This window comes from Salvelinus fontinalis, chromosome 8 (assembly GCF_029448725.1).
Source record: "Salvelinus fontinalis isolate EN_2023a chromosome 8, ASM2944872v1, whole genome shotgun sequence".
NCBI classification, from domain to species: Eukaryota; Metazoa; Chordata; class Actinopteri; order Salmoniformes; family Salmonidae; genus Salvelinus; species Salvelinus fontinalis.
Genome location: NC_074672.1, coordinates 26,080,388 through 26,104,318, shown reverse-complemented (window position 1 = coordinate 26,104,318; position 23,931 = coordinate 26,080,388). Strand labels below are relative to the sequence as shown.

Here is a 23,931-nt window from a genome sequence, read left to right as displayed (position 1 = left end):
GAGACTACTCCCACTGGGCACAGACGTCAATTCAACGTCTATTTCATGTTTGTTCAATGTAATTGAATTGAAATGATGTCAAATCAACGTTGATTCAACCAGTGGGGGTCCAGTAGCTACAGATTGTTACACCAGATAATGTAATTTACCAAAGATTTTTGATACATTAACTGGTGTAACAATCTGTAGCTAGGAGGCTATTGAAGACTGATCTTGACTTATGATGAGGTTTGTGAGTGGAACCTTTTGTAGTTGCAGACATCTACGCTACAGCATTTACCTTTACTAGCTATCAGACTTGGGTCAAACCAATGCAGATGTTAAACCAAATGTATGGCCCTTTCACATTGAATCTTTTCTCTCTGTCTGTTTATTCTTCCCCAATATTCTGTTCTATGTTATGATGGCATGTTATCTATCTATTCTGTCTATCATCTGTAATAACTCTTCTCTCAGCTCAAATACAGTCAGTCAACCCTCTGTCTGTCTCCCAATCCCTCGACAGGGATCTGAAGGGTTTGTGAATGTAGTCGGAGATTGAGACCAAAATAAGTGGCCAGAGAGCTAAAGGCCCTGAGCCAGTGAACTTGTTCCAATTTCCTGAGGAGCCGTCGTTGTCGCTTCCCTCACTGTTCCTCTGATCCCCTGCATCAAAATGACAACGAGCCTTGGCTGGCGCTCAGTCAAGCAGGCAGTCTGGGCTGTGCTCTGCAATGTAAATTCAGCAGCTTTACACCACCAGTGCCTAAAATTACCCTATTTCAGCCCAGTCTAGCTCCTCCTGGGAGAGATGCAGTCCTTCTTCCATTTCAAGGCTCTGTCAGTTTTCTGTGCTTCTTCAGGTTTGTTTTTAAATCCTCTACTGTGAGACAGAGCAAAGCAGGGCCCATTCTGACAGTGGTCTCGATACACCTAGCGCTGAGAGAGAGGCATCATATCCAACTGCCATTCCAGGATTATTTTATTATTTTGGTAGGCCTCAACAGGGGTTACCTGGTGCCATGGAACCTTTCCTTACTTATTGAATCAGATGTTTAAGTTTGTGTTTAAGAATGCAACCAAACCATACACACCCTTAATAATGTTTCTGACGTTGATTACTGTAGTACTTGTATAGAAGGATGATAAAACTTGTCAACTGTTTGTGCAGGGTTTTTCTCCAGACTTACACGTGGTCCCGTGTGGCTCAGTTGGTAGAGCATGGCGCTTGCAACGCCAGGGTTGTGGGTTCAATTCCCACGGGGGGACCAGGATGAATATGTATGAACTTTCCAATTTGTAAGTCGCTCTGGATAAGAGTGTCTGCTAAAAGACTTAAATGTAATGTACACGAACACAACAAATTGCAGGATCAAGTGTGTTAAATTAGGACTGGAACAAAATCCTGTAAGAGGGTGGTTCTCCAGGAGAAGGGTGGCTCTACAGGAGAAGGGTGGCTCTCCAGGAGGAGGGTGGACCGCCCTTGTTCTTCTACACCAATTTATCACATTACTGATGATGCTGTTTGCAGCTGTTAGTGCAATGATGGTATTCCTCCACTAGATGGGGTAACTCACAATGGTAATTTTCCTAGTGCAGTCTGACAAGCATTTAGGTTCCATGGTTACCACCAAACATGCTCTCATGTAGCTATAGGCCACCATGCTTTTAAGTTTAAGTCATTATAACATCTGTTTTGGAGCACAGCTGGAATAAATAGACCTGTAGGAACCAAACAGAGCATTTTACCCTTGATAATTCCATCTGCTTTTCCTCTGTACTGTAGAATCAGATGACTGCCTCACTGCTTATTTCTCAGTGGTGCCATATGCTTTTTTAAATCAAATCAGTGTCTCACGTCATCATGCGTATTACAAGCCATACCATCACAGCCTGTAAGTTGTCCTATAGAGTGCTTACAGGGCTAACATGCCATATTAATTACCACACGGCTGCTTTATACATTGTTGGCATGATACCACGTTATCACCGTGAGGGGTTAATAAGCTTGTTTTATTATGCAATTATAAACCAAATTTGGACTAATTTGAGAAATGAGGACCTGGTGATGTGGAGTTTTAAACTCACTTAAGAGATATTCACAAACTCTCCTCCCTCCCAAACCTATCCTCAGACTACCCTTGTTGCAGCTCTACGTGTCCTGAAGTCTGAAAACACTCCAACATTCCAACACGCCACAAACATAATCAAATGTCAAAATATCTTTCAACATAGCTCCCACCAAGCCTCTGCAATGTTATGAGTAGATCTATTTTTTTGTCAGAAACGGGCCTTCCATTACCCAGCAAGGAAAATGTGGATGTTTTACAGTGGTGGTGACTGACTGCTTTGCTCAGGATCTCTCTCTTTCTCTCTCTCTCTCTCTCAGCCATCTGTCTCTCAGATTTCCCATGGGTTTCTTTATACAGCATTGGCAAGCCAGCAACATGTTCTGTTCAGACAGCAGGGAGAGACTGTCAAATATCCACTCTATTGTGGGAGAGAGGAGAGGTGGAGAGTGAGATGGGGAGGACAGGGGAAGAGAGGGAAAGGTAGTAGGGGGGAGGGAGTGGTGGAGAGGGATGGAGAGACCTCAATGTAGGGCAGGTAGTGAATTAACCCATTCATGAAAGGGATAGGTAGGGGTGTGTGTCCTGTCAATTCCAGGTGGATTAGGCTAGGCTATATGCTATAGCCTATATGGATATAATTTATATAGGCAGGGCTTGATCTCAGAGCCATATTTAACTATATACAGTTACTGTATTTTTATATATGCCTCTGTGCTAATCGCATCCTCTGGCATCGCATTTACTCTCCTCTTCTGGCAATGCCCAGGCTTTCCTAATCATGTTGAAACTGATATGACAGATATAGACCGGTTGCTCTGTGGTTGACGGGCCTATGGGGCAGTGTATTGATCAACACAAGTTCTTCATTATACGGTAGTGAAGGTGATTGAGTCATTTGGAGTTTCAGGTATGAAGTTCTGTTTTAGATTCCAGTGATAGGCCTACTGCAGTACAAATGAAAACAGAGAGAAAATCTTTAGTTTAGCTCATTTATGGCATTACAGTAGGGATCTGTTCATTGCTGTCTATAGCTGTAGTCTAGTCTGACTGTGATGGAAGGGGGAGAGGGGGATCAGATAAACTACTGGCAGACTGGCACTGCCCAGCCTCTGCTCTTCTCTGTGGTCCAGGGAACAGGTGGGCAGCCAAAGTGCTGATCAACGCAGGCTTACTGCCAATCAATCATCCCAGCCAAGCCAATGGTATTTCCCCATTTGTGCCGCCTGAGGTGGAGTGGTGTGTTGGCACATGCCTAATTTTTATCTCCTTAAGTATGCGCCACAACCTCCATATCATCAGTGTGACTGATAATGCCTGAGGCTGTCCATCCAAGATGCTTTGCTGGCCATTGGCAGATTATTTGATGGCTTTGGATCAGAATAGCAGCTCTGATGGTGGATGGAAGTTTAGGAACAAAGTGATTGTTTATTTAGCATAAAAGAGATTTGATCAACCTTGAAGTGGGGCGTAACCTGACATGATTTATTAATCTGTATTGTTGGGGTTCTTAAGGTCTAGCAACACAACAGAACTATTGCTCTAGCCCTGGACCTGAAGTAGTGGAGGAATGTGCACAAACAACCTGGAACAAAGCTAGTCCTGCAGTACCTTGAGAGAGCTACAGTGTTAATTTCCTGCTCAAAGAGGACATTGCAGTTACCATAAGTATTGATACACTCACAGAAATAAAGGTTTAGATTTGTTCTTAACGGGGTACAAAGTCTGTCATGATACCCTGTAAGGTATGTCCTTTGTACCTTAAGTTGTAGGTAAATAAACTGAACAAGAAAATAAACCTTTTTCAGGACCGTGTCTTAGAAAGATTTTTGGATTTTTCCAAATAACTTCACAGATCTTCAGTGTAAAGGGTTTAAATACTGTTTCCCATGCTTGTTCAATGAACCATAAACAATTACTAAACATACACCTGTGGAAAGGTTGTTAAGACACTAACAGCTTACAGACGGTAGGCAATTAAGGTCACGGTTATGAAAACTTAGGGCACTAAAGAGGCCTTTCTACTGACTCTGAAAAACACCAAAAGAAAGATGCCCAGGGTCCCGTGCCTTAGGCCTGCTGCATGAGCGCAATAAATTGCAATGTCCGTACTGTGAGACGCCTAAGACAGCGCTACAGCGAGGCAGGACGGACAGCTGATCGTCCTCGCAGTGGCAGACCACGTGTAACAACACCTGCGCAGGATCGGGTACATCCGAACATCACAGCTGCGGGACAGGTACAGGATGGCAACAACAACTGCCGAGTTACACCAGGAACGCACAATCCCTCCATCAGTGCTCAGACTGTCTGCAATAGGCTGAGAGAGGCTGGACTGAGGGCTTGTAGGCCTGTTGTAAGGCAGGTCCTCACCAGACATCACCGGCAAAAACGTTGCCTAGACAGGACTGGCAAAAAGTGCTCTTCACTGACGAGTCGCGGTTTTGTCTCACCAGGGGTGATGATCGGATTCGCGTTTATTGTTGAAGGAATAAGCGTTACACCGAGGCCTGTACTCTGGAGCGGGATCGATTTGGAGGTGAAGGGTCCGTCATGGTCTGGGGTGGTGTGTCACAGCATCATCGGACTGAGCTTGTTGTCATTGCAGGCAATCTCAACGCTGTGCTTTACAGGGAAGACATCCTCCTCCCTCATGTGGTACCCTTCCCACAGGTTCATCCTGACATGACCCTCCAGCATGACAATGCCACCAGCCATACTGCTTACTTAATAGCTTACTTACAGCTCTAACCAATAGTGCAAAAAAGGTATTAGGTAAACAATAGGTAAGTAAAGAAATAAAAACAACAGTAAAAAGACAGTGAAAAACAGTAGCGAGGCTATAAAAGTAGCGAGGCTACATACAGACACAGGTTAGTCAGGCTGATTGAGGTAGTATGTACATGCAAGACAAGAATGTCAGTGTTCTGCCATGGCCAGCGACAATCCCATTGAGCACGTCTGGGACTTGTTGGATCGGAGGGTGAGGGCTAGGGCCATTCCCCCCAGAAATGTCTGGGAACTTGCAGGTGCCTTGGTGGAGAGTGGGGTAACATCTCACAGCAATAACTGGCAAATCTGGTGCAGTCCATGAGGAGGAGATGCACTGCAGTAATTAATGCAGCTGGTGGCCACACAGATACTGACTGTTACTTTTGCTTTGGACCCCCCTTTTGTTCAGGGACACATTATTCAATTTCTGTTAGTCACATGTCTGTGGAACTTGTTCAGTTTATGTCTCAGTTGTTGAATCTTGTTATGTTCATACAAATATTTACACATGTTAAGTTTGCTGAAAATAAACGCAGTTGACAGTTAGAGGACGTTTTCTTTTTTGCTGAGTTTAGTTGTACCCTTGCAGTTTGTACCTTAATAAAAGAGCCAATAGTGTACCGTAGGGGAACATGATAGTGCAGGTACAAAAATGTACTTTTGGAAAAGGTACAAAGTTACTTTTTAGGCTACGACCACAGTGACAAAGCCATTTGGTCCTTTAAGTGGCAAAAGTGTACCAATAAAAATGTTTTTGGTGTGTTGTTTTAACAAAAAGTGGTAAAGCCTTACTTACATATTTCCCAGGGTGCCTTTCAAGTTAATTTTAGAGTTACCAGTACTAGTGACAGAGACATGGTTGTTTCATTCAATGTCTTTCAGTCCTGTAGCCTTTACCAAGTAGATACCTAAGTGAATATTTTATAATTGAAATTAAACCCTGTATGACAATACATTACATACTATATCACAAGGCCACACTTTGACAGCTTAGTTTTACCCGAACACAGTGGTCTGAAACTCACATCGGGCAAGTCACATTATGCTGCCTGGCGAAGTGATATGTAATTCCTATTGGAAACCAGCCAGAGTTAGGACAGCTCAAAATAATCACCACAACCTGCATTTGACTGCATGGTGAGACAAATGTATAAATGAGACTACCTAAACCCTCTAAATGGGAACAACCATCTCAGTAATGTGTGCAATAAATAAATAAAACTACTAACCAATTGGATTTGTTAACAAAAATATAAATATTTATCTTTGAGTAGCATAAGATCAATTAATCAATGTGCATGCAAAAACACATACTGAAAGAAACAATTGTGGAAAATATGATAATGATGGGTGTGGTTTTGAGAATGTGTGATGATTGTACCCAGTGACGATTTTAGCATGTAAATCTAGTTGGGGCCAGCAAAGCCACAACACAACACAACACTAAACAATACATTAATTGCACTGTAACGGTGACAAATGGTGCCCACAAACTGTTAGGGCCTACATAAAGCTGCCCCAACAGCCGAGTCCCAACAGCAGTCCGAACACCTTACCACTGCTACACCTGGCTATCAGCGGAGCCTTGTCTGGCAGTTAATTCAGTTAATTCAGACTTATTTACTGTCTTTTAAAAAAACATAGCTGATATGGCTGACTTGCTTAAACAAATTTGGTTTCTACTGACAACTGAGAGGTGCAAACTATGGCATAAGGGAATGGCAAGCAGATTAGAGAGATTAGATTAGATATCTACCTGGCATATTACATCATTTGTGCAGCAGCATAAAATACATTTTTGGTCTCACCTTGTTGTACTGTGCTCACTTGAACAGGAAGATGGCGTGGCGGTCCTTCGTGGGAAAATTTTGTCATCAAACTTCCTGCCATTCTCTGGATTTATGGTGCTGTCAAGACAACTGGGAACTCTAAAAAAAAAATAAGGTCGTATCATGACGGTCGAATCAGTGATCTTCAGGTCGTAGCTTTAGAAAGAGGCCAAGTTCCCAACTTACAATTCTGAGTTGGATGACCATTCAAAACGTCTTTTCCCAGTCGGAGCTTGTTTTTTCCCGAGTTCTCAGTTGTCTTGAACTCACTGAAATCAGATTTCCTAGTTCCGAATTAACAGTTGTTGTGAGCGCAGCAGAAATCATGCTGGATTGACAGCACGAACAATGTTGAATGTTTATCATTTTAAACTTGGAAAAGAGACCCTTAAACCCAGATTTGGGACCACAGACCTAATCCACTGAATTGCAGGCTAGTGATTGCTTTGCAATGCTTGCAGTTAGCCACTGATTCCTTCCAAACCACTCATTGTTGAATTTGCGATTTCCAACTTGTTGTGTAATATTTATGTCCAATGGCCGATGAGCACCTATACGTTTTATCTATAATTTATCTTTATTATTTCTCTTCATATGACAAGGATTAAAAAGGGTTTGCCAGTAGATTGTTGACTTGATTCATGTTGATAACTGCTAGCTAAGATTTTGAAAGTATGATGTTGACATGATCCGTCCAATCAAAGCTACTGTAGATATAACGTGATTTGACGTCATTTTATCTGTGGCCAATGACCTTGAGCTTTCTTGGATGGGCACTTCTAATGTAACTATGGCAGCACCCAAGGGGCTTGAATTTTTTTTAGCTCTACCCTTAGATTTGGCGGTGACGTAGTGTCCCCATGAGTGACAGAACACTGAGCCAGTCATGGCGCAACTAGAGAAGATTACCAACCCCTACGCTCCCTAATTTCCCTGGCTGCCCCACCATCACAAAAAGCACTGAGCTAGGCTGAAACACCTGGATTATGGAGCTGCCTTACTCAAAAAAATGTTGTATGCGGCTTTATTAAGTAAAATTATTTTTATTTTACATTGTTTGCAAATTGATATGTGACACGTATTAATGCTAAAATAACATGCAAAACAGTCAAACCCCCTCCCCCATATTTTAGCTAAAAATATGGGGCTCAAAACAGAGCCCCACCTGCCCTGAATGACAGATCACCATGGATTGTACCTTAATATATTCAGAACATTGGGTGCAATTTTTTTTATTGTATCCGCACATGTACCCTAAATGGTACCGAACAGTACCATGTAAGCTTATAGACAGTCGTGAAGAGGGCACGACAAAGAGAGGGCACGACTGAAAATATTAGGCATGGGTCCTCAGATCCTCAAAAAGTTATACAGCTACAGCATCGAGAGCATCCTGACTGGTTGCATCACTGCCTGGTATGGCAACTACTCGGCCTCAAAGAACTACAGAGGGTAGTGCGTACGGCCCAGTACCTGCCATCCAGGCGGTGCCAGAGGAAGGCCCTAAAAATTGTCAAAGACTCCAGCCACCCTAGTCATAGACTGTTCTCTCTGCTACCACATGGCAAGAAGTACTGGAGCGCCAAGTGTATGTCAAAAGGCTTCTTAACAGCTTTTACCCCGAAGCCATAAGACTCCTGAACAGCTAATCCAGACTATGGCTATCCACCCCCTCTTTTACGCTGTTGCTACTCTCTGTTTATTATCTTATCTATGCATAGTCAATTTAACTCTACCTACATGTACATATTACCTAAATCACCTCGACTATCCTGTGCCCCCGCACATTGACTCAGTACTGGTACCCCCTCTATATAGCCTCGCTACTGTTATTTTACTGCTGCTCTTTAATTATTTGTTAATTGTTTATTTAATTTGTTACTTAACACTTATTTTTCTTAAAAATGTATTGTTGGTTAAGGGCTTGTAAGTAAGTATTTCACTATAAGGTCTACACCTGTTGTATTCGGCGCATGTGACAAATAAAATGTGATATATGTGTACCTCTGAAGGTACATTATGTATATTTTGATCATTTTGAACCCTCGGGAACAATACTGTAACCTAACTGCAGCCATATTTCTATGAGTGTAGGTCTATATGTTTTTTGTGTTGGAAAGGTGCCTGGCTTTGTAGACCAATTCAATAAAGGAAAGACCGCTCTTTACTCAAATCAGAGGTACTGTATCTATTGAAGATGTGTAGAGGAAATGAAGCCTTCCCTCCACACTCAGGGCCGGACTAACCAAATCTGGGGCCCTGGGCAAGAACATTTTAGAGGCCCCCCTCTTAGTGGCGGAGGAAAATGTTGCCGTTTTAAAACGAATTTGCTGCAATTCTACACGTTTTGCCATGGTTTATGCCGTGTTCTTATGCTATCTGAGTAACTCAAACTTTATAACAAAATCAGTGGGGTCCCCCTGGAGGTCTGGGCGCCAAGGCATGTGCCCTTACTGCCCGGTTGATCGGGCCTAATCCAGCACTGTCCATACTAGATGCCTAAGCTTGTTTTATCTTACCATGATTGAAAACTAAGAACGTATTAGTCTATACCCTATTTTTCGTTTTTTGTTGTTATATAATATTTTGTAAATAAATGTAGGCCTATATTCTTCAAATTATTTAAACATATATTATGTTGCTCTAGGCCTAGGCTACAGAAGTATCATACACATCAAGTGCTATTTTCATGTGAAAATATCATAGTACTGGATGCATTTACTTCATTGGTGTTGTTGGTGGCCCCCTTTATGGCAGTATGCACGCCTAGGCCGCATGTGCTATGGTTATGGTTATTTGATGAACTCATTTATGTGGGTGCGTTTCTAAAAAATATATTTTGATTTGGGTGTTTGGTGGTGGATGTGTCGTTCACATGATGCCTACATCAGCAGCCTACAACAGATAACAAACAGATCATCATCATCCCAAGATCTCTGGGCGTTCCCTCTCCTCCAAGAAACATGAGAATAGTCTGATATATCGACGCGCACGCCAATCTCAGCGTCAGCACCGGCGCTCGTGCCCTTGCTCTTTCTCGCATCTGTGCGCGTGCCCCACGCAGGTCTCTGGATCGTAGGTGATGATGGCCGTGGATGAGCAGCATCGCTGAGTTCGCTCCTCTGAGCTTTCTATGTTAATATAATTATAAAAACTGTCGAATAATACAATTAGTCTCCTTGGTCTCCTAACCAGAGACTATGGGAAACGAAGGAAGCATCGAGGGAAGCGGACAACCCGGAGAACCGGGCTCCATCTCTATGGTTGGAGCTCCCGGTTCGTTTTCAGAACCGGGCTCTGGACAGCACATCAAGCCCGCCAATGGTGCTGTTGCCGGGGGAGGAATGGGTGGCGGACCGGGGATGAATAGGTAAGTCCTGTCATAAGCAACGGTGCAGTTGATATCAAGTATCAAGAAAAATTATAGATTTCATATCCTTATACACTTGACATTGCATACGATGCTTTATATCTGCTCGTTGTGTAGTGAAACGATGCAGTTAGGCTTCGGCAGTTGGATTTGACAAGCTTTTACAATTTACTTGGTTTTTGCCTAACATGGGTTCGCAGTTGGGACGTGTCATTCATATCATATAATGCGAAATTGGTAGCATTTCCCCTCCGTCAAGTGTAATGTCATTGGTAAAAAGTAAAACTATGCAATTATAGCGTTTGAGGACATGACCCTCCACTGAATTGTAGTTTATTTCGAGGTTGTCATAAAGGATGCTCGAGCTCCTCCGTTTCCGCATTGGTGTTTGCACGGGAGAAGCTATTGCTGCTACATGTGTGTGTAGCCTAGTAGTAGTTCGGCTATCGTAAGACATTCATGTCAGTGTCGCCACTCTTTCGATAATGATGTGCAAACGACCCCATCTTCAGATGTTGTGGGTACCAGCTCGTATCAGTGTCGGGATGCTTTGCAGAATGACATTCATAAGCAATGAATAACAAACATTTAATAAAAAAATACATCGAATTATCAGTCCTTTGATTATTTCGATTTTAACATTGTGTTGTAGAAAGACAGACATTCCTGGTATGATGATAATGTGTAGCCTAACCCAGCATATCCATCATTATATAGCCTAATAGGCTAGACCAGGGGTTCTCAAAGTGTGGTCCATGGACCCCTTTCTCTCTGAATGTAGCCGATTGGCCCAGGGTGGTGTAGGGCGTTTACATTAGATTTTTTGGCGTGCATGTCTCCATGCAATTTGGATCTCTAAAGACAGCTATTTGAGAATTTAAGCTCTGTCAAATGGTATTCTGAAACGCAAGGCTTATCTAAGCTATGTCCTATGGGCCATACACATTATAATCATAACTCCCTCTACTAATCTGTCCAATAATGAGTATCATTTGAAATGCATGTATCTAGGCAATGATCTTGCTACTTTAGGCAGTAGATATTATTGGACTATTGGAATGAATATCACTCTATTGGTGATTTTATAATTCTATTGGTGATGTTATCACTATTGGTGATGTTGGTGATTTTATCATTCTATTGGGGATGTTATCACTATTGGCGATGTTGGAGATTTTATCATTCTATTGGGGATGTTATCACTATTGGTGATGTTGGTGATTTTATCATTCTATTGGGGATGTTATCACTATTGGTGATGTTGATGATTTTATCATTCTATTGGGGATGTTATCACTATTGGTGATGTTGGTAATTTTTTCATTCTATTGGGGATGTTATCACTATTGGCGATGTTGGTGATTTTATCATTCTATTGGGGAGGTTATCACTATTGGTGATGTTGGTGATTTTATCATTCTATTGGGGATGTTATCACTATTGGTGATGTTGGTGATTTTATCATTCTATTGGGGATGTTATCACTATTTTTTTATTTTTTTATTTTACCGTTATTTTACCAGGTAAGTTGACTGAGAACACGTTCTCATTTGCAGCAACGACCTGGGGAATAGTTACAGGGGAGAGGAGGGGGATGAATGAGCCAATTGTAAACTGGGGATTATTAGGTGACCATGATGGTTTGAGGGCCAGATTGGGAATTTTAGCCAGGACACCGGGGTTAACACCCCTACTCTTACGATAAGTGCCATGGGATCTTTAATGACCTCAGAGAGTCAGGACACCCGTTTAACGTCCCATCCGAAAGACGGCACCCTACACAGGGCAGTGTCCCCAATCACTGCCCTGGGGCATTGGGATATTTTTTAGACCAGAGGAAAGAGTGCCTCCTACTGGCCCTCCAACACCACTTCCAGCAGCATCTGGTCTCCCATCCAGGGCCTGACCAGGACCAACTCTGCTTAGCTTCAGAAGCAAGCCAGTAGTGGTATGCAGGGTGGTATGCTGCTGGCATATTGGCGATGTTGGTGATTTTATCATTCTATTGGGGATGTTGGTGATTTTATCATTCTATTGGGGATGTTATCACTATTGGTGATGTTGGTGATTTTATCATTCTATTGGTGATGCTATCACTATTGGTGATGTTGGTGATTTTATCATTCTATTGGTGATATTGGTGATTTTATCATTCTATTGGGGATGTTATCACTATTGGTGATGTTGGTGATTTTATCATTCTATTGGGGATGTTATCACTATTGGTGATGTTGGGGATGTTATCACTATTGGTGATGTTGGTGATTTTATCATTCTATTGGGGATGTTATCACTATTGGTGATGTTGGTGATTTTATCATTCTATTGGTGATGTTATCACTATTGGTGATGTTGGTGATTGTATCATTCTATTGGTGATGTTATCACTATTGGTGATGTTGGTGATTTTATCATTCTATTGGTGATGTTATCACTATTGGTGATGTTGGTGATTTTATCATTCTATTGGTGATGTTATCACTATTGGTGATGTTGGTGATTTTATCATTCTATTGGTGATGTTATCACTATTGGTGATGTTGGTGATTTTATCATTCTATTGGTAATGTTATCACTATTGGTGATGTTGGTGATTTTATCATTCTATTGGTGATGTTGGTGATTTTATCATTCTATTGGGGATGTTATCACTATTGGTGATGTTGGTGATTTTATCATTCTATTGGGGATGTTATCACTATTGGTGATGTTATCACTCTGTTGGAGATTTTATTGTTGGATTAGCCAAATCAAAAATTTTACATTTGCAATATTCATGTTTCGATTTTTTTATATTCATATATTAATTTAAGAAACTTGTTATTGAAATCAAAATGTGACTCCTATTTCCGAGTAGGCGGGAAATCTTCATATGACAACCATCAACCATTATTCCTTCATAGCCCATACAGATAGCCCTAAACCTTATGGAGCCTTAACGTAAGGCCAAAATGTCACAAATGTTCCAACTCTTAGGAATTATTTCTCAATTATGCTTTAAGATACAAATGCCAAATATATGTCAACGATCCTTCCTCCTAAGGACCCTTCTATGTATTATATTTCGTGAAAATTCCCCAAATCATGGTCCTGTTTTGTTCTAGTTTCGTTGGAAATCACCTTTATGTCACCTTCGTCTAGTCTTGTCATAACATTAAATGGACTACAAATCACAGTGACTCTGGCTGTTCTTGGTAATAAGTAGGCCTACTAAGTCTGTGTTGAGATGAGGTGTGCATCTTATCACGCTACCGTGCTTTTGTGAGGACAGAGACACTGGGAGACGAGAAGCAAGTGAGTGAATATTTAATAAATGAAGGACATGAAAGAAAACAAGGACAGCGTCTGGATAAGGGGAACAAAACAACGTTAATGCAGACACGGGGAAGAAACTGAGGAAGTGACAGATATAAGGGAGGCAATCAATGGTAATAGAGTCCAGGTGAGTCCCATGAAGTGCTGATGCGTGTAACAATGGTGATAGGTGTGCATAATGATGGACCGGTGAGCTGGAGCAGGCGTGACAGCTTTTGCATTTGTAAGGATGTAGGCCTGAAGGTTTTAATCACAATATGTTTCTTAGATTTGCATGCATGGGCCCCAATTGCCACATTCATTATGACTGACACATAGATCAAATGTGTGTATGTGTGTCAGTAAACAAATCCCTCCCTTAAAAGAGCATCATACTAGGCTACTGTAGTAGGCTATAGCATCCCCTCCACTGCTCTATTAAAGGCCTAGTGGCTCCCAGTGGTTGAGCTTGGTCCTTGTCTTAGTCATTGAAAAGGGTTTTAAAATAGTTGTGTGTGTGCGTGCGTGTTTGCGGGCATATGTCTGTGTGTGTGTGTCAATGCCTTTAAATGCTTACCCAGCTGTTACAACTACCTGCGTTGAAACAGCAACCTGCATGGAGTGTTCGATGGTGTTGGTTGTGTCTAATTGATTGTCCATGACCAGAGACACCCTACTCATGGCTATAGTTTTGTCCTGGATGGTTGTTCCCACAAAGCTAAAAGGGATTTGTACCTTCTTGACTTGATTGGATTTATAGGCACTTTTTGTAATATAGGCTGTCTGCTCAGCTCTGACCTGTCTACCAGCATCCATCTGCAGGGGCCACAGGTGTCAGAGTCTCATACTCTGACTGACAAACATGAAGATGAGAGAACATGCCAACCTCTACCATTTCTGACCCAGCCAGGGCAGCAGCAGCAGATTTTCCTCAGCATGACTCCTAAGTTAACAGTAGCCTGCTGTGATGATTTGTTCAGAGATGGGTATTATTCACAGTCAATAGTCCCATCCTTTTCAATTGGTTTGTTATGGCACATTAAACAGGCACTGTGGTGTCCTATTTCCGTCACTGTGGTTTATTGCCCAAGAACAGCCTCTGTTTTTTATTCATACCCTTTCTATCTACAGTGAGTGAAAGCTGTGATCTCACAACCCATATGTCACTCTGCTTACCTTCTCTAAGCACTGCACTGCACTGCACCGCACCCATGGCAATTTAGAAGCTGCAGAGTTTTGTAGAGAAAACACAAATAATGTACTGTTTCATCACCATGAATTTAAGTAACTGTATTTTCCATTCAGGAATGATTCCAAAGGTTTGGTCTAGGACTGTTACGGTGACCGTATTACCGCCACACCGGCGGTCACCAGTCATGACTGCAGTCAAATGCCACGTGACCGTTTAGTCACGGTAACTAGGCTTCTCCAGGCTTTGATGCTGCTGATGGTCATTAATAGCCAACCAAATTTGCTAACTGCATGGTACCCAGCGCTCTATTGTCCCTCTAATCACTCTGAAATTACATTTAGATTTGTACATTTTAGTCATTTAGCAGATGCTATTATCCAGAGAGACTTACAGTAATGAGTGCAAACATTTGCATACTTTTTTCGTACATCAATGCAAATGTTTTCAAACACTTCATGAGAGCCCATGAGCTCATGTTGCGCAACATTTCTATAGGCTATGAAATTGTGAGAAAACAGAGTGATAGCCTCTATTAAAAAGAGGAGGATCCCATTAGCTTTCTATAGGCCAGGCCTACTATATTTATTTATCAACTGTCCTAATATTAAGCACATTGCTTTGCTTTACAACAGGAGTATAGCCTTCAGTACCTGGCAGGCATGAAAATGAACAACGGGAAAAGTGTCCACCATTTGCTAATTAAGTGCATAGATGACAAGTATTTTTTATCCCATGTTCCAAGAGAGCTGCATGATAATGGTTCATAATGGTTCATTCTTAATCAAAACTAATTTCACACATATATTATTTAGTATATATTTGTTCTTTTTTTATTTCACCTTTATTTAACCAGGTAGGCTAGTTGAGAACCTGTTCTCATTTACAACTGCGACCTGGCCAAGATAAAGAAAAGCAGTGCGACACAAACAACAACACAGAGTTACACATGGAATAAACAAACATACAATCAATAACACAATAGAAAAAAGGTCTATATACAGTGTGTGCAAATAAGGAAAGATAAGGGAGGTAAGGCAATAAATAGGCCATATTGGCGAAATAATAAAATTTAGCAATTAAACACTGGAGTGACAGATGTGCAGAAGATGAATGTACAAGTAGAGATACTGGGGTGCAAAAGAGCACAAAAAAATAACAGTATGAGGATGAGGATGAGGATAGTTGGATGGGCTATTTACAGATGGGCTATGTACAGGTACAGTGATCTGTGAGCTGCTCTGACAGCTGGTCAATAAAGTTAGAGGGAGATATGAGTCTCCAGCTTCAGTGATTTTTGCAATTCGTTCCAGTCATTGGCAGCAGAGAACTGGAAGGATAAGCGGCCAAAGCAGGAATTGGCTTTGGGGGTGACCAGTGAAATATACCTGCTGGAGCGCGTGCTATGGGTGGGTGCTGCTATGGTATTTTGTAAATGACATCGCCGAAGTCAAGGATCGGTAGGATGGTCAGTTTTATGAGGGTATGTTTGGCAGCATGAGTGAAGGATGCTTTGTTGCGAAACAAGAACACAATTCTAGATTTAATTTTGGATTGGTGATGCATAATGTGAGTCTGCAAGGAGAGTTTACAGTCTAACCAGACACCTAGGTATTTGTAGATGTCCACATATTCTAAGCCAGAACCATCCAGAGTAGTGATGCTAGATGGGTGGGCACGTGCTGATAGCGATTGGTTGAAGAGCATGCATTTAGTTTTACTAGCGTTTAAGAGCAGTTGGAGGCCACGGAAGGAAAGTTGTATGGCGTTGAAGCTCGTCTGGAGGTTAGTTAACACAGTGTCCAAAGAAGGGCCAGAAGTATACAGAATGGTATCGTCTGCGTAGAGGTGGATCAAAAAATCACCAGCAGCAAGAGCGACATCATTGATGTATACAGAGAAAAGAGTCGGCCCGAGAATTGAACCCTGTGGCACCCCCATAGAGACTGCCAGAGGTCCGGACAACAGGCCCTCCGATATGTGAAGACAACATTAAATGAAGAATGATCTGACAGTTGACAATATTAGCCTATTATTGGGAATTATGTATTTTAACTTTGAATGATACCCAACGTGTGCAATAAGGCAAGTAATAGTGTATGTCTTATTTTTGCAACTTTTTCAGATCATAGTTGCACACCTCATATAGCCTAGCCCATAGGCCTATACAGTGCATTCGGAAAGTATTCAGACCCCTTCACTTTTTCCACATTTTGTTACTTTACATCCATATTTTTCGAAAATGGATTAAATAAAAACATTTCCTCATCAGTCTACGCACAATACCCCATAATGACAAAGCGAAAACAGGTTTTTAGAAATGTATTTAAAAAATAAAAATAAAAAAGTATTCAGACCCTTTGCTATGAGACTCAAAATTGAGCTCAGGTGCATCCCGTTTCCATTGATCATCCTTGAGATTTTTCTACAACTTGATTGGAGTCCACCTGTGGTAAATTCAATTGATTGGACATCATTTGAAAAGGCACACACCTGTCTATATAAGCTCCCACAGTTGACAGTGCACATCAGCGCTAAAACAGGGTGAAGGAATTGTCCGTAGAGCTACAAGACAGGTTTGTGTCGAGGCACAGATCTGGGGAAGGGTACCTGTACATTTCTGCAGCATTGAGGTCCCCAAGAACACAGTGGCCTCCATCATTCTTAAATGAAAAAAGTTTGGTACCACCAAGACTCTTCCTAGAACTAGTAAAAGGCACATGACAGCCCGCTTGGAGTTTGCCAAAAGGCACCTAAAGGGCTCTCAGACCATGAGAAACAAGATTATCTGGTCTGATGAAGTCAATATTGAACTTTTTAGCCTGAATGCCAAGTGTCACGTCTGGAGGAAACCAGGCACCACTGATTACCTGGCCAATACCATCCCTACGGTGAAGCATGGTGGTGGCAGCATCATGTTGTGGGGAAGTTTTTCAGGGGTAGGGACTGGGAGACTAGTCAGGGTCGAAGGAAAAATTAACGGAGGAAAGTACAGAGAGATCCTTGATGAAAACTTTCTCCAGAGCTCTCAGGACCTCAGACTGGGGTGAAGGTTCATCTTCCAACAGCATAACGACCCTAAGGACACAGCCAAGACAAAGCAGGAGTGGCGTCGGGACAAATCTCAATGTCCTTGAGTGGCCCAGCCAGAGCTCGGACTTGAACCCAATCGAACATCTCTGGAGAGACGTGAAAATAGCTGTCCAGCGACACTCCCCATCCAACCTGACAGAGCTTTGGAGGATCTGCAGAGAAGAATGGGAGAACCTCCCCAAATAAAGGTGTGCCAAGCTTGTAGCATCTTACCCAAGAAGACTCAAGGCAAAGGTGCTTCAAAAAAGTACTGAGTAAAGGGTCTGAATACTTTGTAAATGTTATATTTCATTTTTTTTTTAAATTCAATACATTTGCAAACTTTTCCAAAAACCTGTTTTTGCTTTCTCATTATGGGGTATTTTGTCAATTTTATTGTTCACATACACATGTTTAGCAGATGTTATTGCGGGTGTAACGAAATGCTTGTGTTTCTAGCTCGAACAGTGCAGTAATATCTAACAAGTAATATCTAACAATTTCACAACAATACACACAAATCTAAAGTAAAGGAATGGAATATATAAGAATATATAAATATTTGGACGAGCAATGTCAGAGCGGCATAGACTAAGATACAGTAGAATAGAATACGAGATGAGATGAGTAATGCAAAATATTTAAACATTATTAAAGTAACTATTGTTCTGTTATTAAAGTGGCCAGTGAATTCAAGTCTATGTATTTAGGGCAGAAGCCTCTAATGTGCTAGTGACGGCTATTTAACAGTCTGATGGCCTTGAGAGAGAAGCTGTTTTTCAGTCTCTCAGTCCCGGCTTTGATGCACATGTACTGACCTCGCCTTCTGGATGATAGCTGGGTGAACAGGTATTGGCTCGGGTGGTTATTGTCCTTGATGATCTTTTTGGCCTTTGAGTGCTGTAGGTGTCCTGGAGGAAAGGCAGTTTGCCCCCGGGGATGCGTTGGGCAGACCGCACCACCCTCTGGAGAGTCCTGCGGTTGCGGGCGGTGCAGTTGCCATAACAGGCGGTGAAATAGCCCAACAGGATGCTCTCAATTGTGCATCTGTAAATGTTTGTGAGGGTTTTAGGTGACTAACCAAATTTCTCCTGCCTCCTGAGGTTGAAAAGACGCTGTTATGCCTTCACCATACTGTGTGGGTGGACCATTTCAGTTTCTGTCAAGGCTCAGGAGAAGACCCAGATGTAGACAGTTTTGAAGTAACAAAAGTTTATTACAAAACAGGGGGGCAGGCAAACGACATGTCAAGGGCAGGCCGAGGTCAGTAGTCCAGAGCAGAGTCCAAAAGGTCCAAATGGCATGCAGGCTCAGGGCAGGCAGAGGTCAGTAATCCAGGGTGGTATGGCAAGGTACAGAACGACAGGCAGACTCAGGGTCAGGGCAGGCAGAATGGTCAAAAACCATGAAAGCTAGAAAACAGGAACTAGAGACAGAAAGGAACACAGGAAAAACGCTGGTAGGCTTGTCGAAACGAAACAAACTGGCAACAGACAAACAGAGAATACAGGTATAAATACACTGAGAATAATGAGGAAGATGGGCATCACCTGGAGGGGGGTGGAGACAAGCACTTAGACAGGTGAAACAGATCAGGGTGTGACAGTTTCAGTGTGTGTATATTGATGAGGGGATTTTTTTAAATACATTTTTGAATAAGGCAGTAACATAACAAATAACTTCTTAAAATGAAGCACATTAATTTGCTTTACAACCAGCGTAGAGCCTAACTGGCATACATACAGTTGAAGTCGGAAGTTTACATACATCTTAGCCAAATACATTTAATCTCAGTTTTTTCATAATTCCTGACATTTAATCCTAGCAAACAATCCTTGTCTTAGGTCAGTTAGGATCACCACTTTATTTTAAGAATGTGACATGTCAGAATAATAGAAGAAAATTATTTCTTTCAGCTTTTATTTCTTTCATCACATCCCCAGTGGGTCAGAAGTTTACATACACTCAATTAGTATTTGGTAGCATTGCCTTTAAATTATTTTACTTGGGTCAAACGTTACGGGTAGCCTTCCACAAGCTTCCCACAATAAATTGGGTGAATTTTGGCCCATTCCTCCTGACAGAGCTGGTGTAACTGAGTCAGGTTTGTAGGCCTCCTTGCTCGCACACGCTTTTTTAGTTCTGCCCACAAATTTTCTCTGGGCTTGAGGTCGGGGCTTTGTGATGGCCACTCCAATACCTTGACTTTGTTGTCCTTAAGCCATTTTGCCACAACTTTGGAAGTATGCTTGGGGTCATTGTCCATTTGGAAGATCCATTTGCGACCAAGCTTTAACTTCCTGACTGATGTCTTGAGATGTTGCTTCAATAGATTCACATAATTTTCCTTGCTCATGATGCCATATATTTTGTGAAGTGCACCAGTCCCTCCTGCATCAAAGCACCCCCACAACATGATGCTGCCACTCCGGTTGGGATTGTGTTCCTAGGCTTGCAAGCATCCCCCTTTTTCCTCCAAACCTAACAATGGTCATTTTGGCCAAACAAATCTATTTTTGTTTCATCAGACCAGAGGACATTTCTCCAAAAAGTACAATCTTAGTCTGGCTTTTTTTATGGTGGTTTTGGAGCAGTGGGTTCTTCCTTGCTGAGCGGCCTTTCAGGTTATGTCGATATAGGACTCGTTTTACTGTGGATATAGATACTTTTGTACCTTTTTCCTCCAGCATCTTCACAAGGTCCTTTGTTGTTGTTCTGGGATTGATTTGCACTTTTCGCACCAACGTACTTTCATCTCTAGGAGACAGAACACGTCTCCTTCCTGAGCGGTATGACGGCTGCATGGTCCCATGGTGTTTATACTTGCGTACTATTGTTTGTACAGATGAACGTGGTACGTTCAGGCGTTTGGAAATTGCTCCCAAGGATTAACCAGACTTGTGGAGGTCTACAGTTTTTTTCTGAGGTCTTGGCTTATTTCTTTTGAATTTCACATGATGTCAAGCAAAGACGCACCAAGTTTGAAGGTAGGCCTTGGAATACATCCACAGGTACACCTCCAATTGATTCAAATCATGTCAATTAGCCTATCATCAGAAGCTTCTAAATCCATTACATAATTTTCTGGAATTTTCCAAGCTGTTTAAAGGCACAGTCAACTTAGTGTATGTAAACTTCTGGAATTCCACTGGAATTGTGATACTGTGAATTATAAGTTAAATAATCTGTCTATAACAATTGTTGGAAAAATTACTTGTGTCATGCACAAAGTAGATGTCCTAACCCACTTGCCAAAACTATAGTTTGTTAACAATATATTTGTGTGGTTGAAAAAGGAGTTTTAATGACTCCAACCTAAGTGGATGTGAACTTCCGACTTCAACTGTAGGCAGCGCGTGAGTTTCAAGTTTGGGGAAGATAATTTTCACCATAAAAATGCACCTTTATAATAACAGCATTACATACATAATCGCATTTGTGGTCACTTTTGAGAACAGTGTTTTCTCGCTATTTGATTGTATTTTGGAACATTCGCGCTTATAGCCTACTGCCATGTGCAAATTGCTACGCTTATAGTGTGAAGAAGTATCCTAATAGTTCATCAACATTTTAAGCTAAACGTTCGGATTTGTTGCATCATCCTCATTGCTTTTAAAAGTGTTTTTGATGCAAGTAATTGTATTAGTTTGGGATCTATCGCATCCCACAACTGTCACAGAGTATGTTTGAATATTTATTTCTCACTCAGAATTGAAAAAGGTCAACTTTGTACTATGGGGGATAGTAGATTGACATAGGCTAGTGCTTTTGCTGTTGGTTAAGTCTACTCATGGCTGACAAAAAGCAGGCTAAATGTGGACAGTTCTTCTAACATCTTCAATATGCTTCTCGGAATTCAATAAGTGGGACACGTGCAGTTGCGTTCCTGATGTGTCTTCACTTGTAGCCTAATTCTTAGCTGAGATGCCTAGTGAGAAGGACCCGATCATGTGACAGGCATTGGCTAATAAGAATTGAGATATCTGCGCAAGCCATGTGTGTGAGATGGGCTTCGGGAGCATAGCAGCCGGGAGAAGGGAATTATAATTATATAATTATTCAGTCCAAGGGCACAAAGGCCACTTTGCCCACACAAGGGGGATGCTGCCTGGAAATTCGAGGACTGGTGAGAATATTATCAAGTGCTTGTCAAAGTGTGTGCAGCCTGCACAAGAAACAAATCAGAGCTCATGCCTTTTAACTTAATTCAAATCATTAGATCATCATGCTGCCTTAGAATGTATTAAAATCAAAACATATAACCCAACGTTTGTATCACAACTAAAGTTGCATAAATAGCTCTAAATTAAGCATATAGGAGGACCTATTTCTTTGTTAACCGCTGAACACAGAATAGCTGCATGAGTGCACTTCCTTGGAAATCGTTTGGAGAAAATATCCTTTCTATTTTATACAGCTATGTTCAATTGTATTCTTCATACTATAAAATAATAAACAATTATGCCATGCATTTCTAAGCAAATCTTGTCTGCTAAATGAACTAATGTAGCCCACAGCCTTATGGCACAGCATATCAGGGCCTAATATAAGGACAACTCAGAGTATGCTATTTTGTTCTTCTGAAATAGACTACATTTTCTTCATATCATTTTTCTTTAGACCTGTCTAAATTAAATAATGGATTTATTGTGATGGTGTAGGCGATATTAAATGGACTTATTAGACTTTTTAAAATGTTGATGTTCCGAAGGTCTGCATCACTGGCTTGTAGGCTATGCGTTGGAAGCCAGGAATTGTGTGTTTATGTTAATTAACTGTCAATTACTGTGAGACCGGCAGTTATTGGCTTGACAATAACCGGCTGACAAAATTTAATGACCACCACAGCCTTAGTTTGGTCATTTATTTTTTTCTGCTTTCTGATTGGTTGGTTTGATTGGTTTAAACCACTCCCTCTTTCATCACACAAATCATGCTGGATTCCTTCACCTCAATTCCCATAAACAATCTGTGTACTCCAGAACCGTGGGTCGCTGTAGAAGGCGAAGGATGTATTCAAATCCTCTGACTCCTTCCCTTTTCTCCGCCTTGTTGTTTTTTTCCACTCAGATCTAAAAAGGATAGATGTTGTAAACAGTATGGTAATACCTTCACTATCCCTCTGGTTAGACTAATTACATCAGTGAGATACTTTTCTGCATAATTAGAATAGCTACACATTTAGATTGGTGTCTTCAGGAGGCTAGTCAACGAGAGCAGAAAGAAGTGAATGAATGACTGGTCTGATTTGAATGAATCAGGTCCTTCCCACTGGGCACAGACGTCATTTCAATGTCTAGTTTTGATTTACATTTGGCTTGAGTTGTCAACTAATATGAAATGAAATAAACAAAAAATGTCAGGTAATTTGATTTAGGTAAAAATGTGGGTGAAAAAAAATACAAAATTCCCTTACATTGATGACTTTTTGCAAATCCAATCAGTTTTCCACGTTGATTTAACATCATCACATTGATTCTGTAGTTGAATTAATGTGGAAACAATGTTGATTCAACCAATTTTTGCCCAGTGGGTTGATTATAGGGTGTGAGTGTGATGCTGCTGCTGCCTACTACTGGGCTGGTAGTAGTGCACTACAGAGGGTGGATGGTACTGTAGCAGGGCACTACAGAGAGTGGATGGTAGCAGTGCACTACAGAGGGTGGATGGTACTGTAGCAGGGCACTACAGAGAGTGGATGGTAGCAGTGCACTACAGAGGGTGGATGGTACTGTAGCAGGGCACTACAGAGAGTGGATGGTAGCAGTGCACTACAGAGGGTGGATGGTACTGTAGCAGGGCACTACAGAGAGTGGATGGTAGCAGTGCACTACAGAGGGTGGATGGTACTGTAGCAGGGCACTACAGAGAGTGGATGGTAGCAGTGCACTACAGAGGGTGGATGGTACTGTAGCAGGGCACTACAGAGAGTGGATGGTAGCAGTGCACTACAGAGGGTGGATGGTAGCAGGGCACTACAGAGGGTGGATGGTAGCAGTGCACGACAGAGAGTGGATGGTAGCAGTGCACTACAGAGGGTGGATGGTAGCAGTGCACTACAGAGGGTGGATGGTAGCAGTGCACTACAGAGGGTGGATGGTAGCAGGGCACTACAGAGAGTGGATGGTAGCAGGGCACTACAGAGGGTGGATGGTAGCAGGGCACTACAGAGAGTGGATGGTAGCAGGGCACTACAGAGAGTGGATGGTAGCAGTGCACTACAGAGAGTGGATGGTAGCAGTGCACTACAGAGAGTGGATGGTAGCAGTGCACTACAGAGAGTGGATGGTAGCAGGGCACTACAGAGAGTGGATGGTAGCAGGGCACTACAGAGAGTGGATGGTAGCAGGGCACTAC

General features: G+C 41.9%; 1 protein-coding gene across 5 annotated transcripts in view; it reads left to right on the top strand.

Annotated features, from left to right (window-relative positions):
• The first annotated feature begins 9,695 nt into the window (after positions 1–9,695).
• Positions 9,696–23,931, top strand: part of LOC129860967 (protein bassoon-like) — a 199,278-nt gene continuing 185,042 nt past the window's right edge. For all 5 annotated transcript variants that reach the window (XR_008760487.1, XR_008760486.1, XR_008760485.1 and 2 more), the window contains exon 1: positions 9,696–10,019. Coding sequence is in view for 1 of the 5 variants with exons in the window: in XM_055931944.1 (XP_055787919.1) it covers positions 9,850–10,019 (170 nt within the window). In the remaining 4 variants the exon portion in view is untranslated. The remainder of the gene's footprint in view (positions 10,020–23,931) is intronic.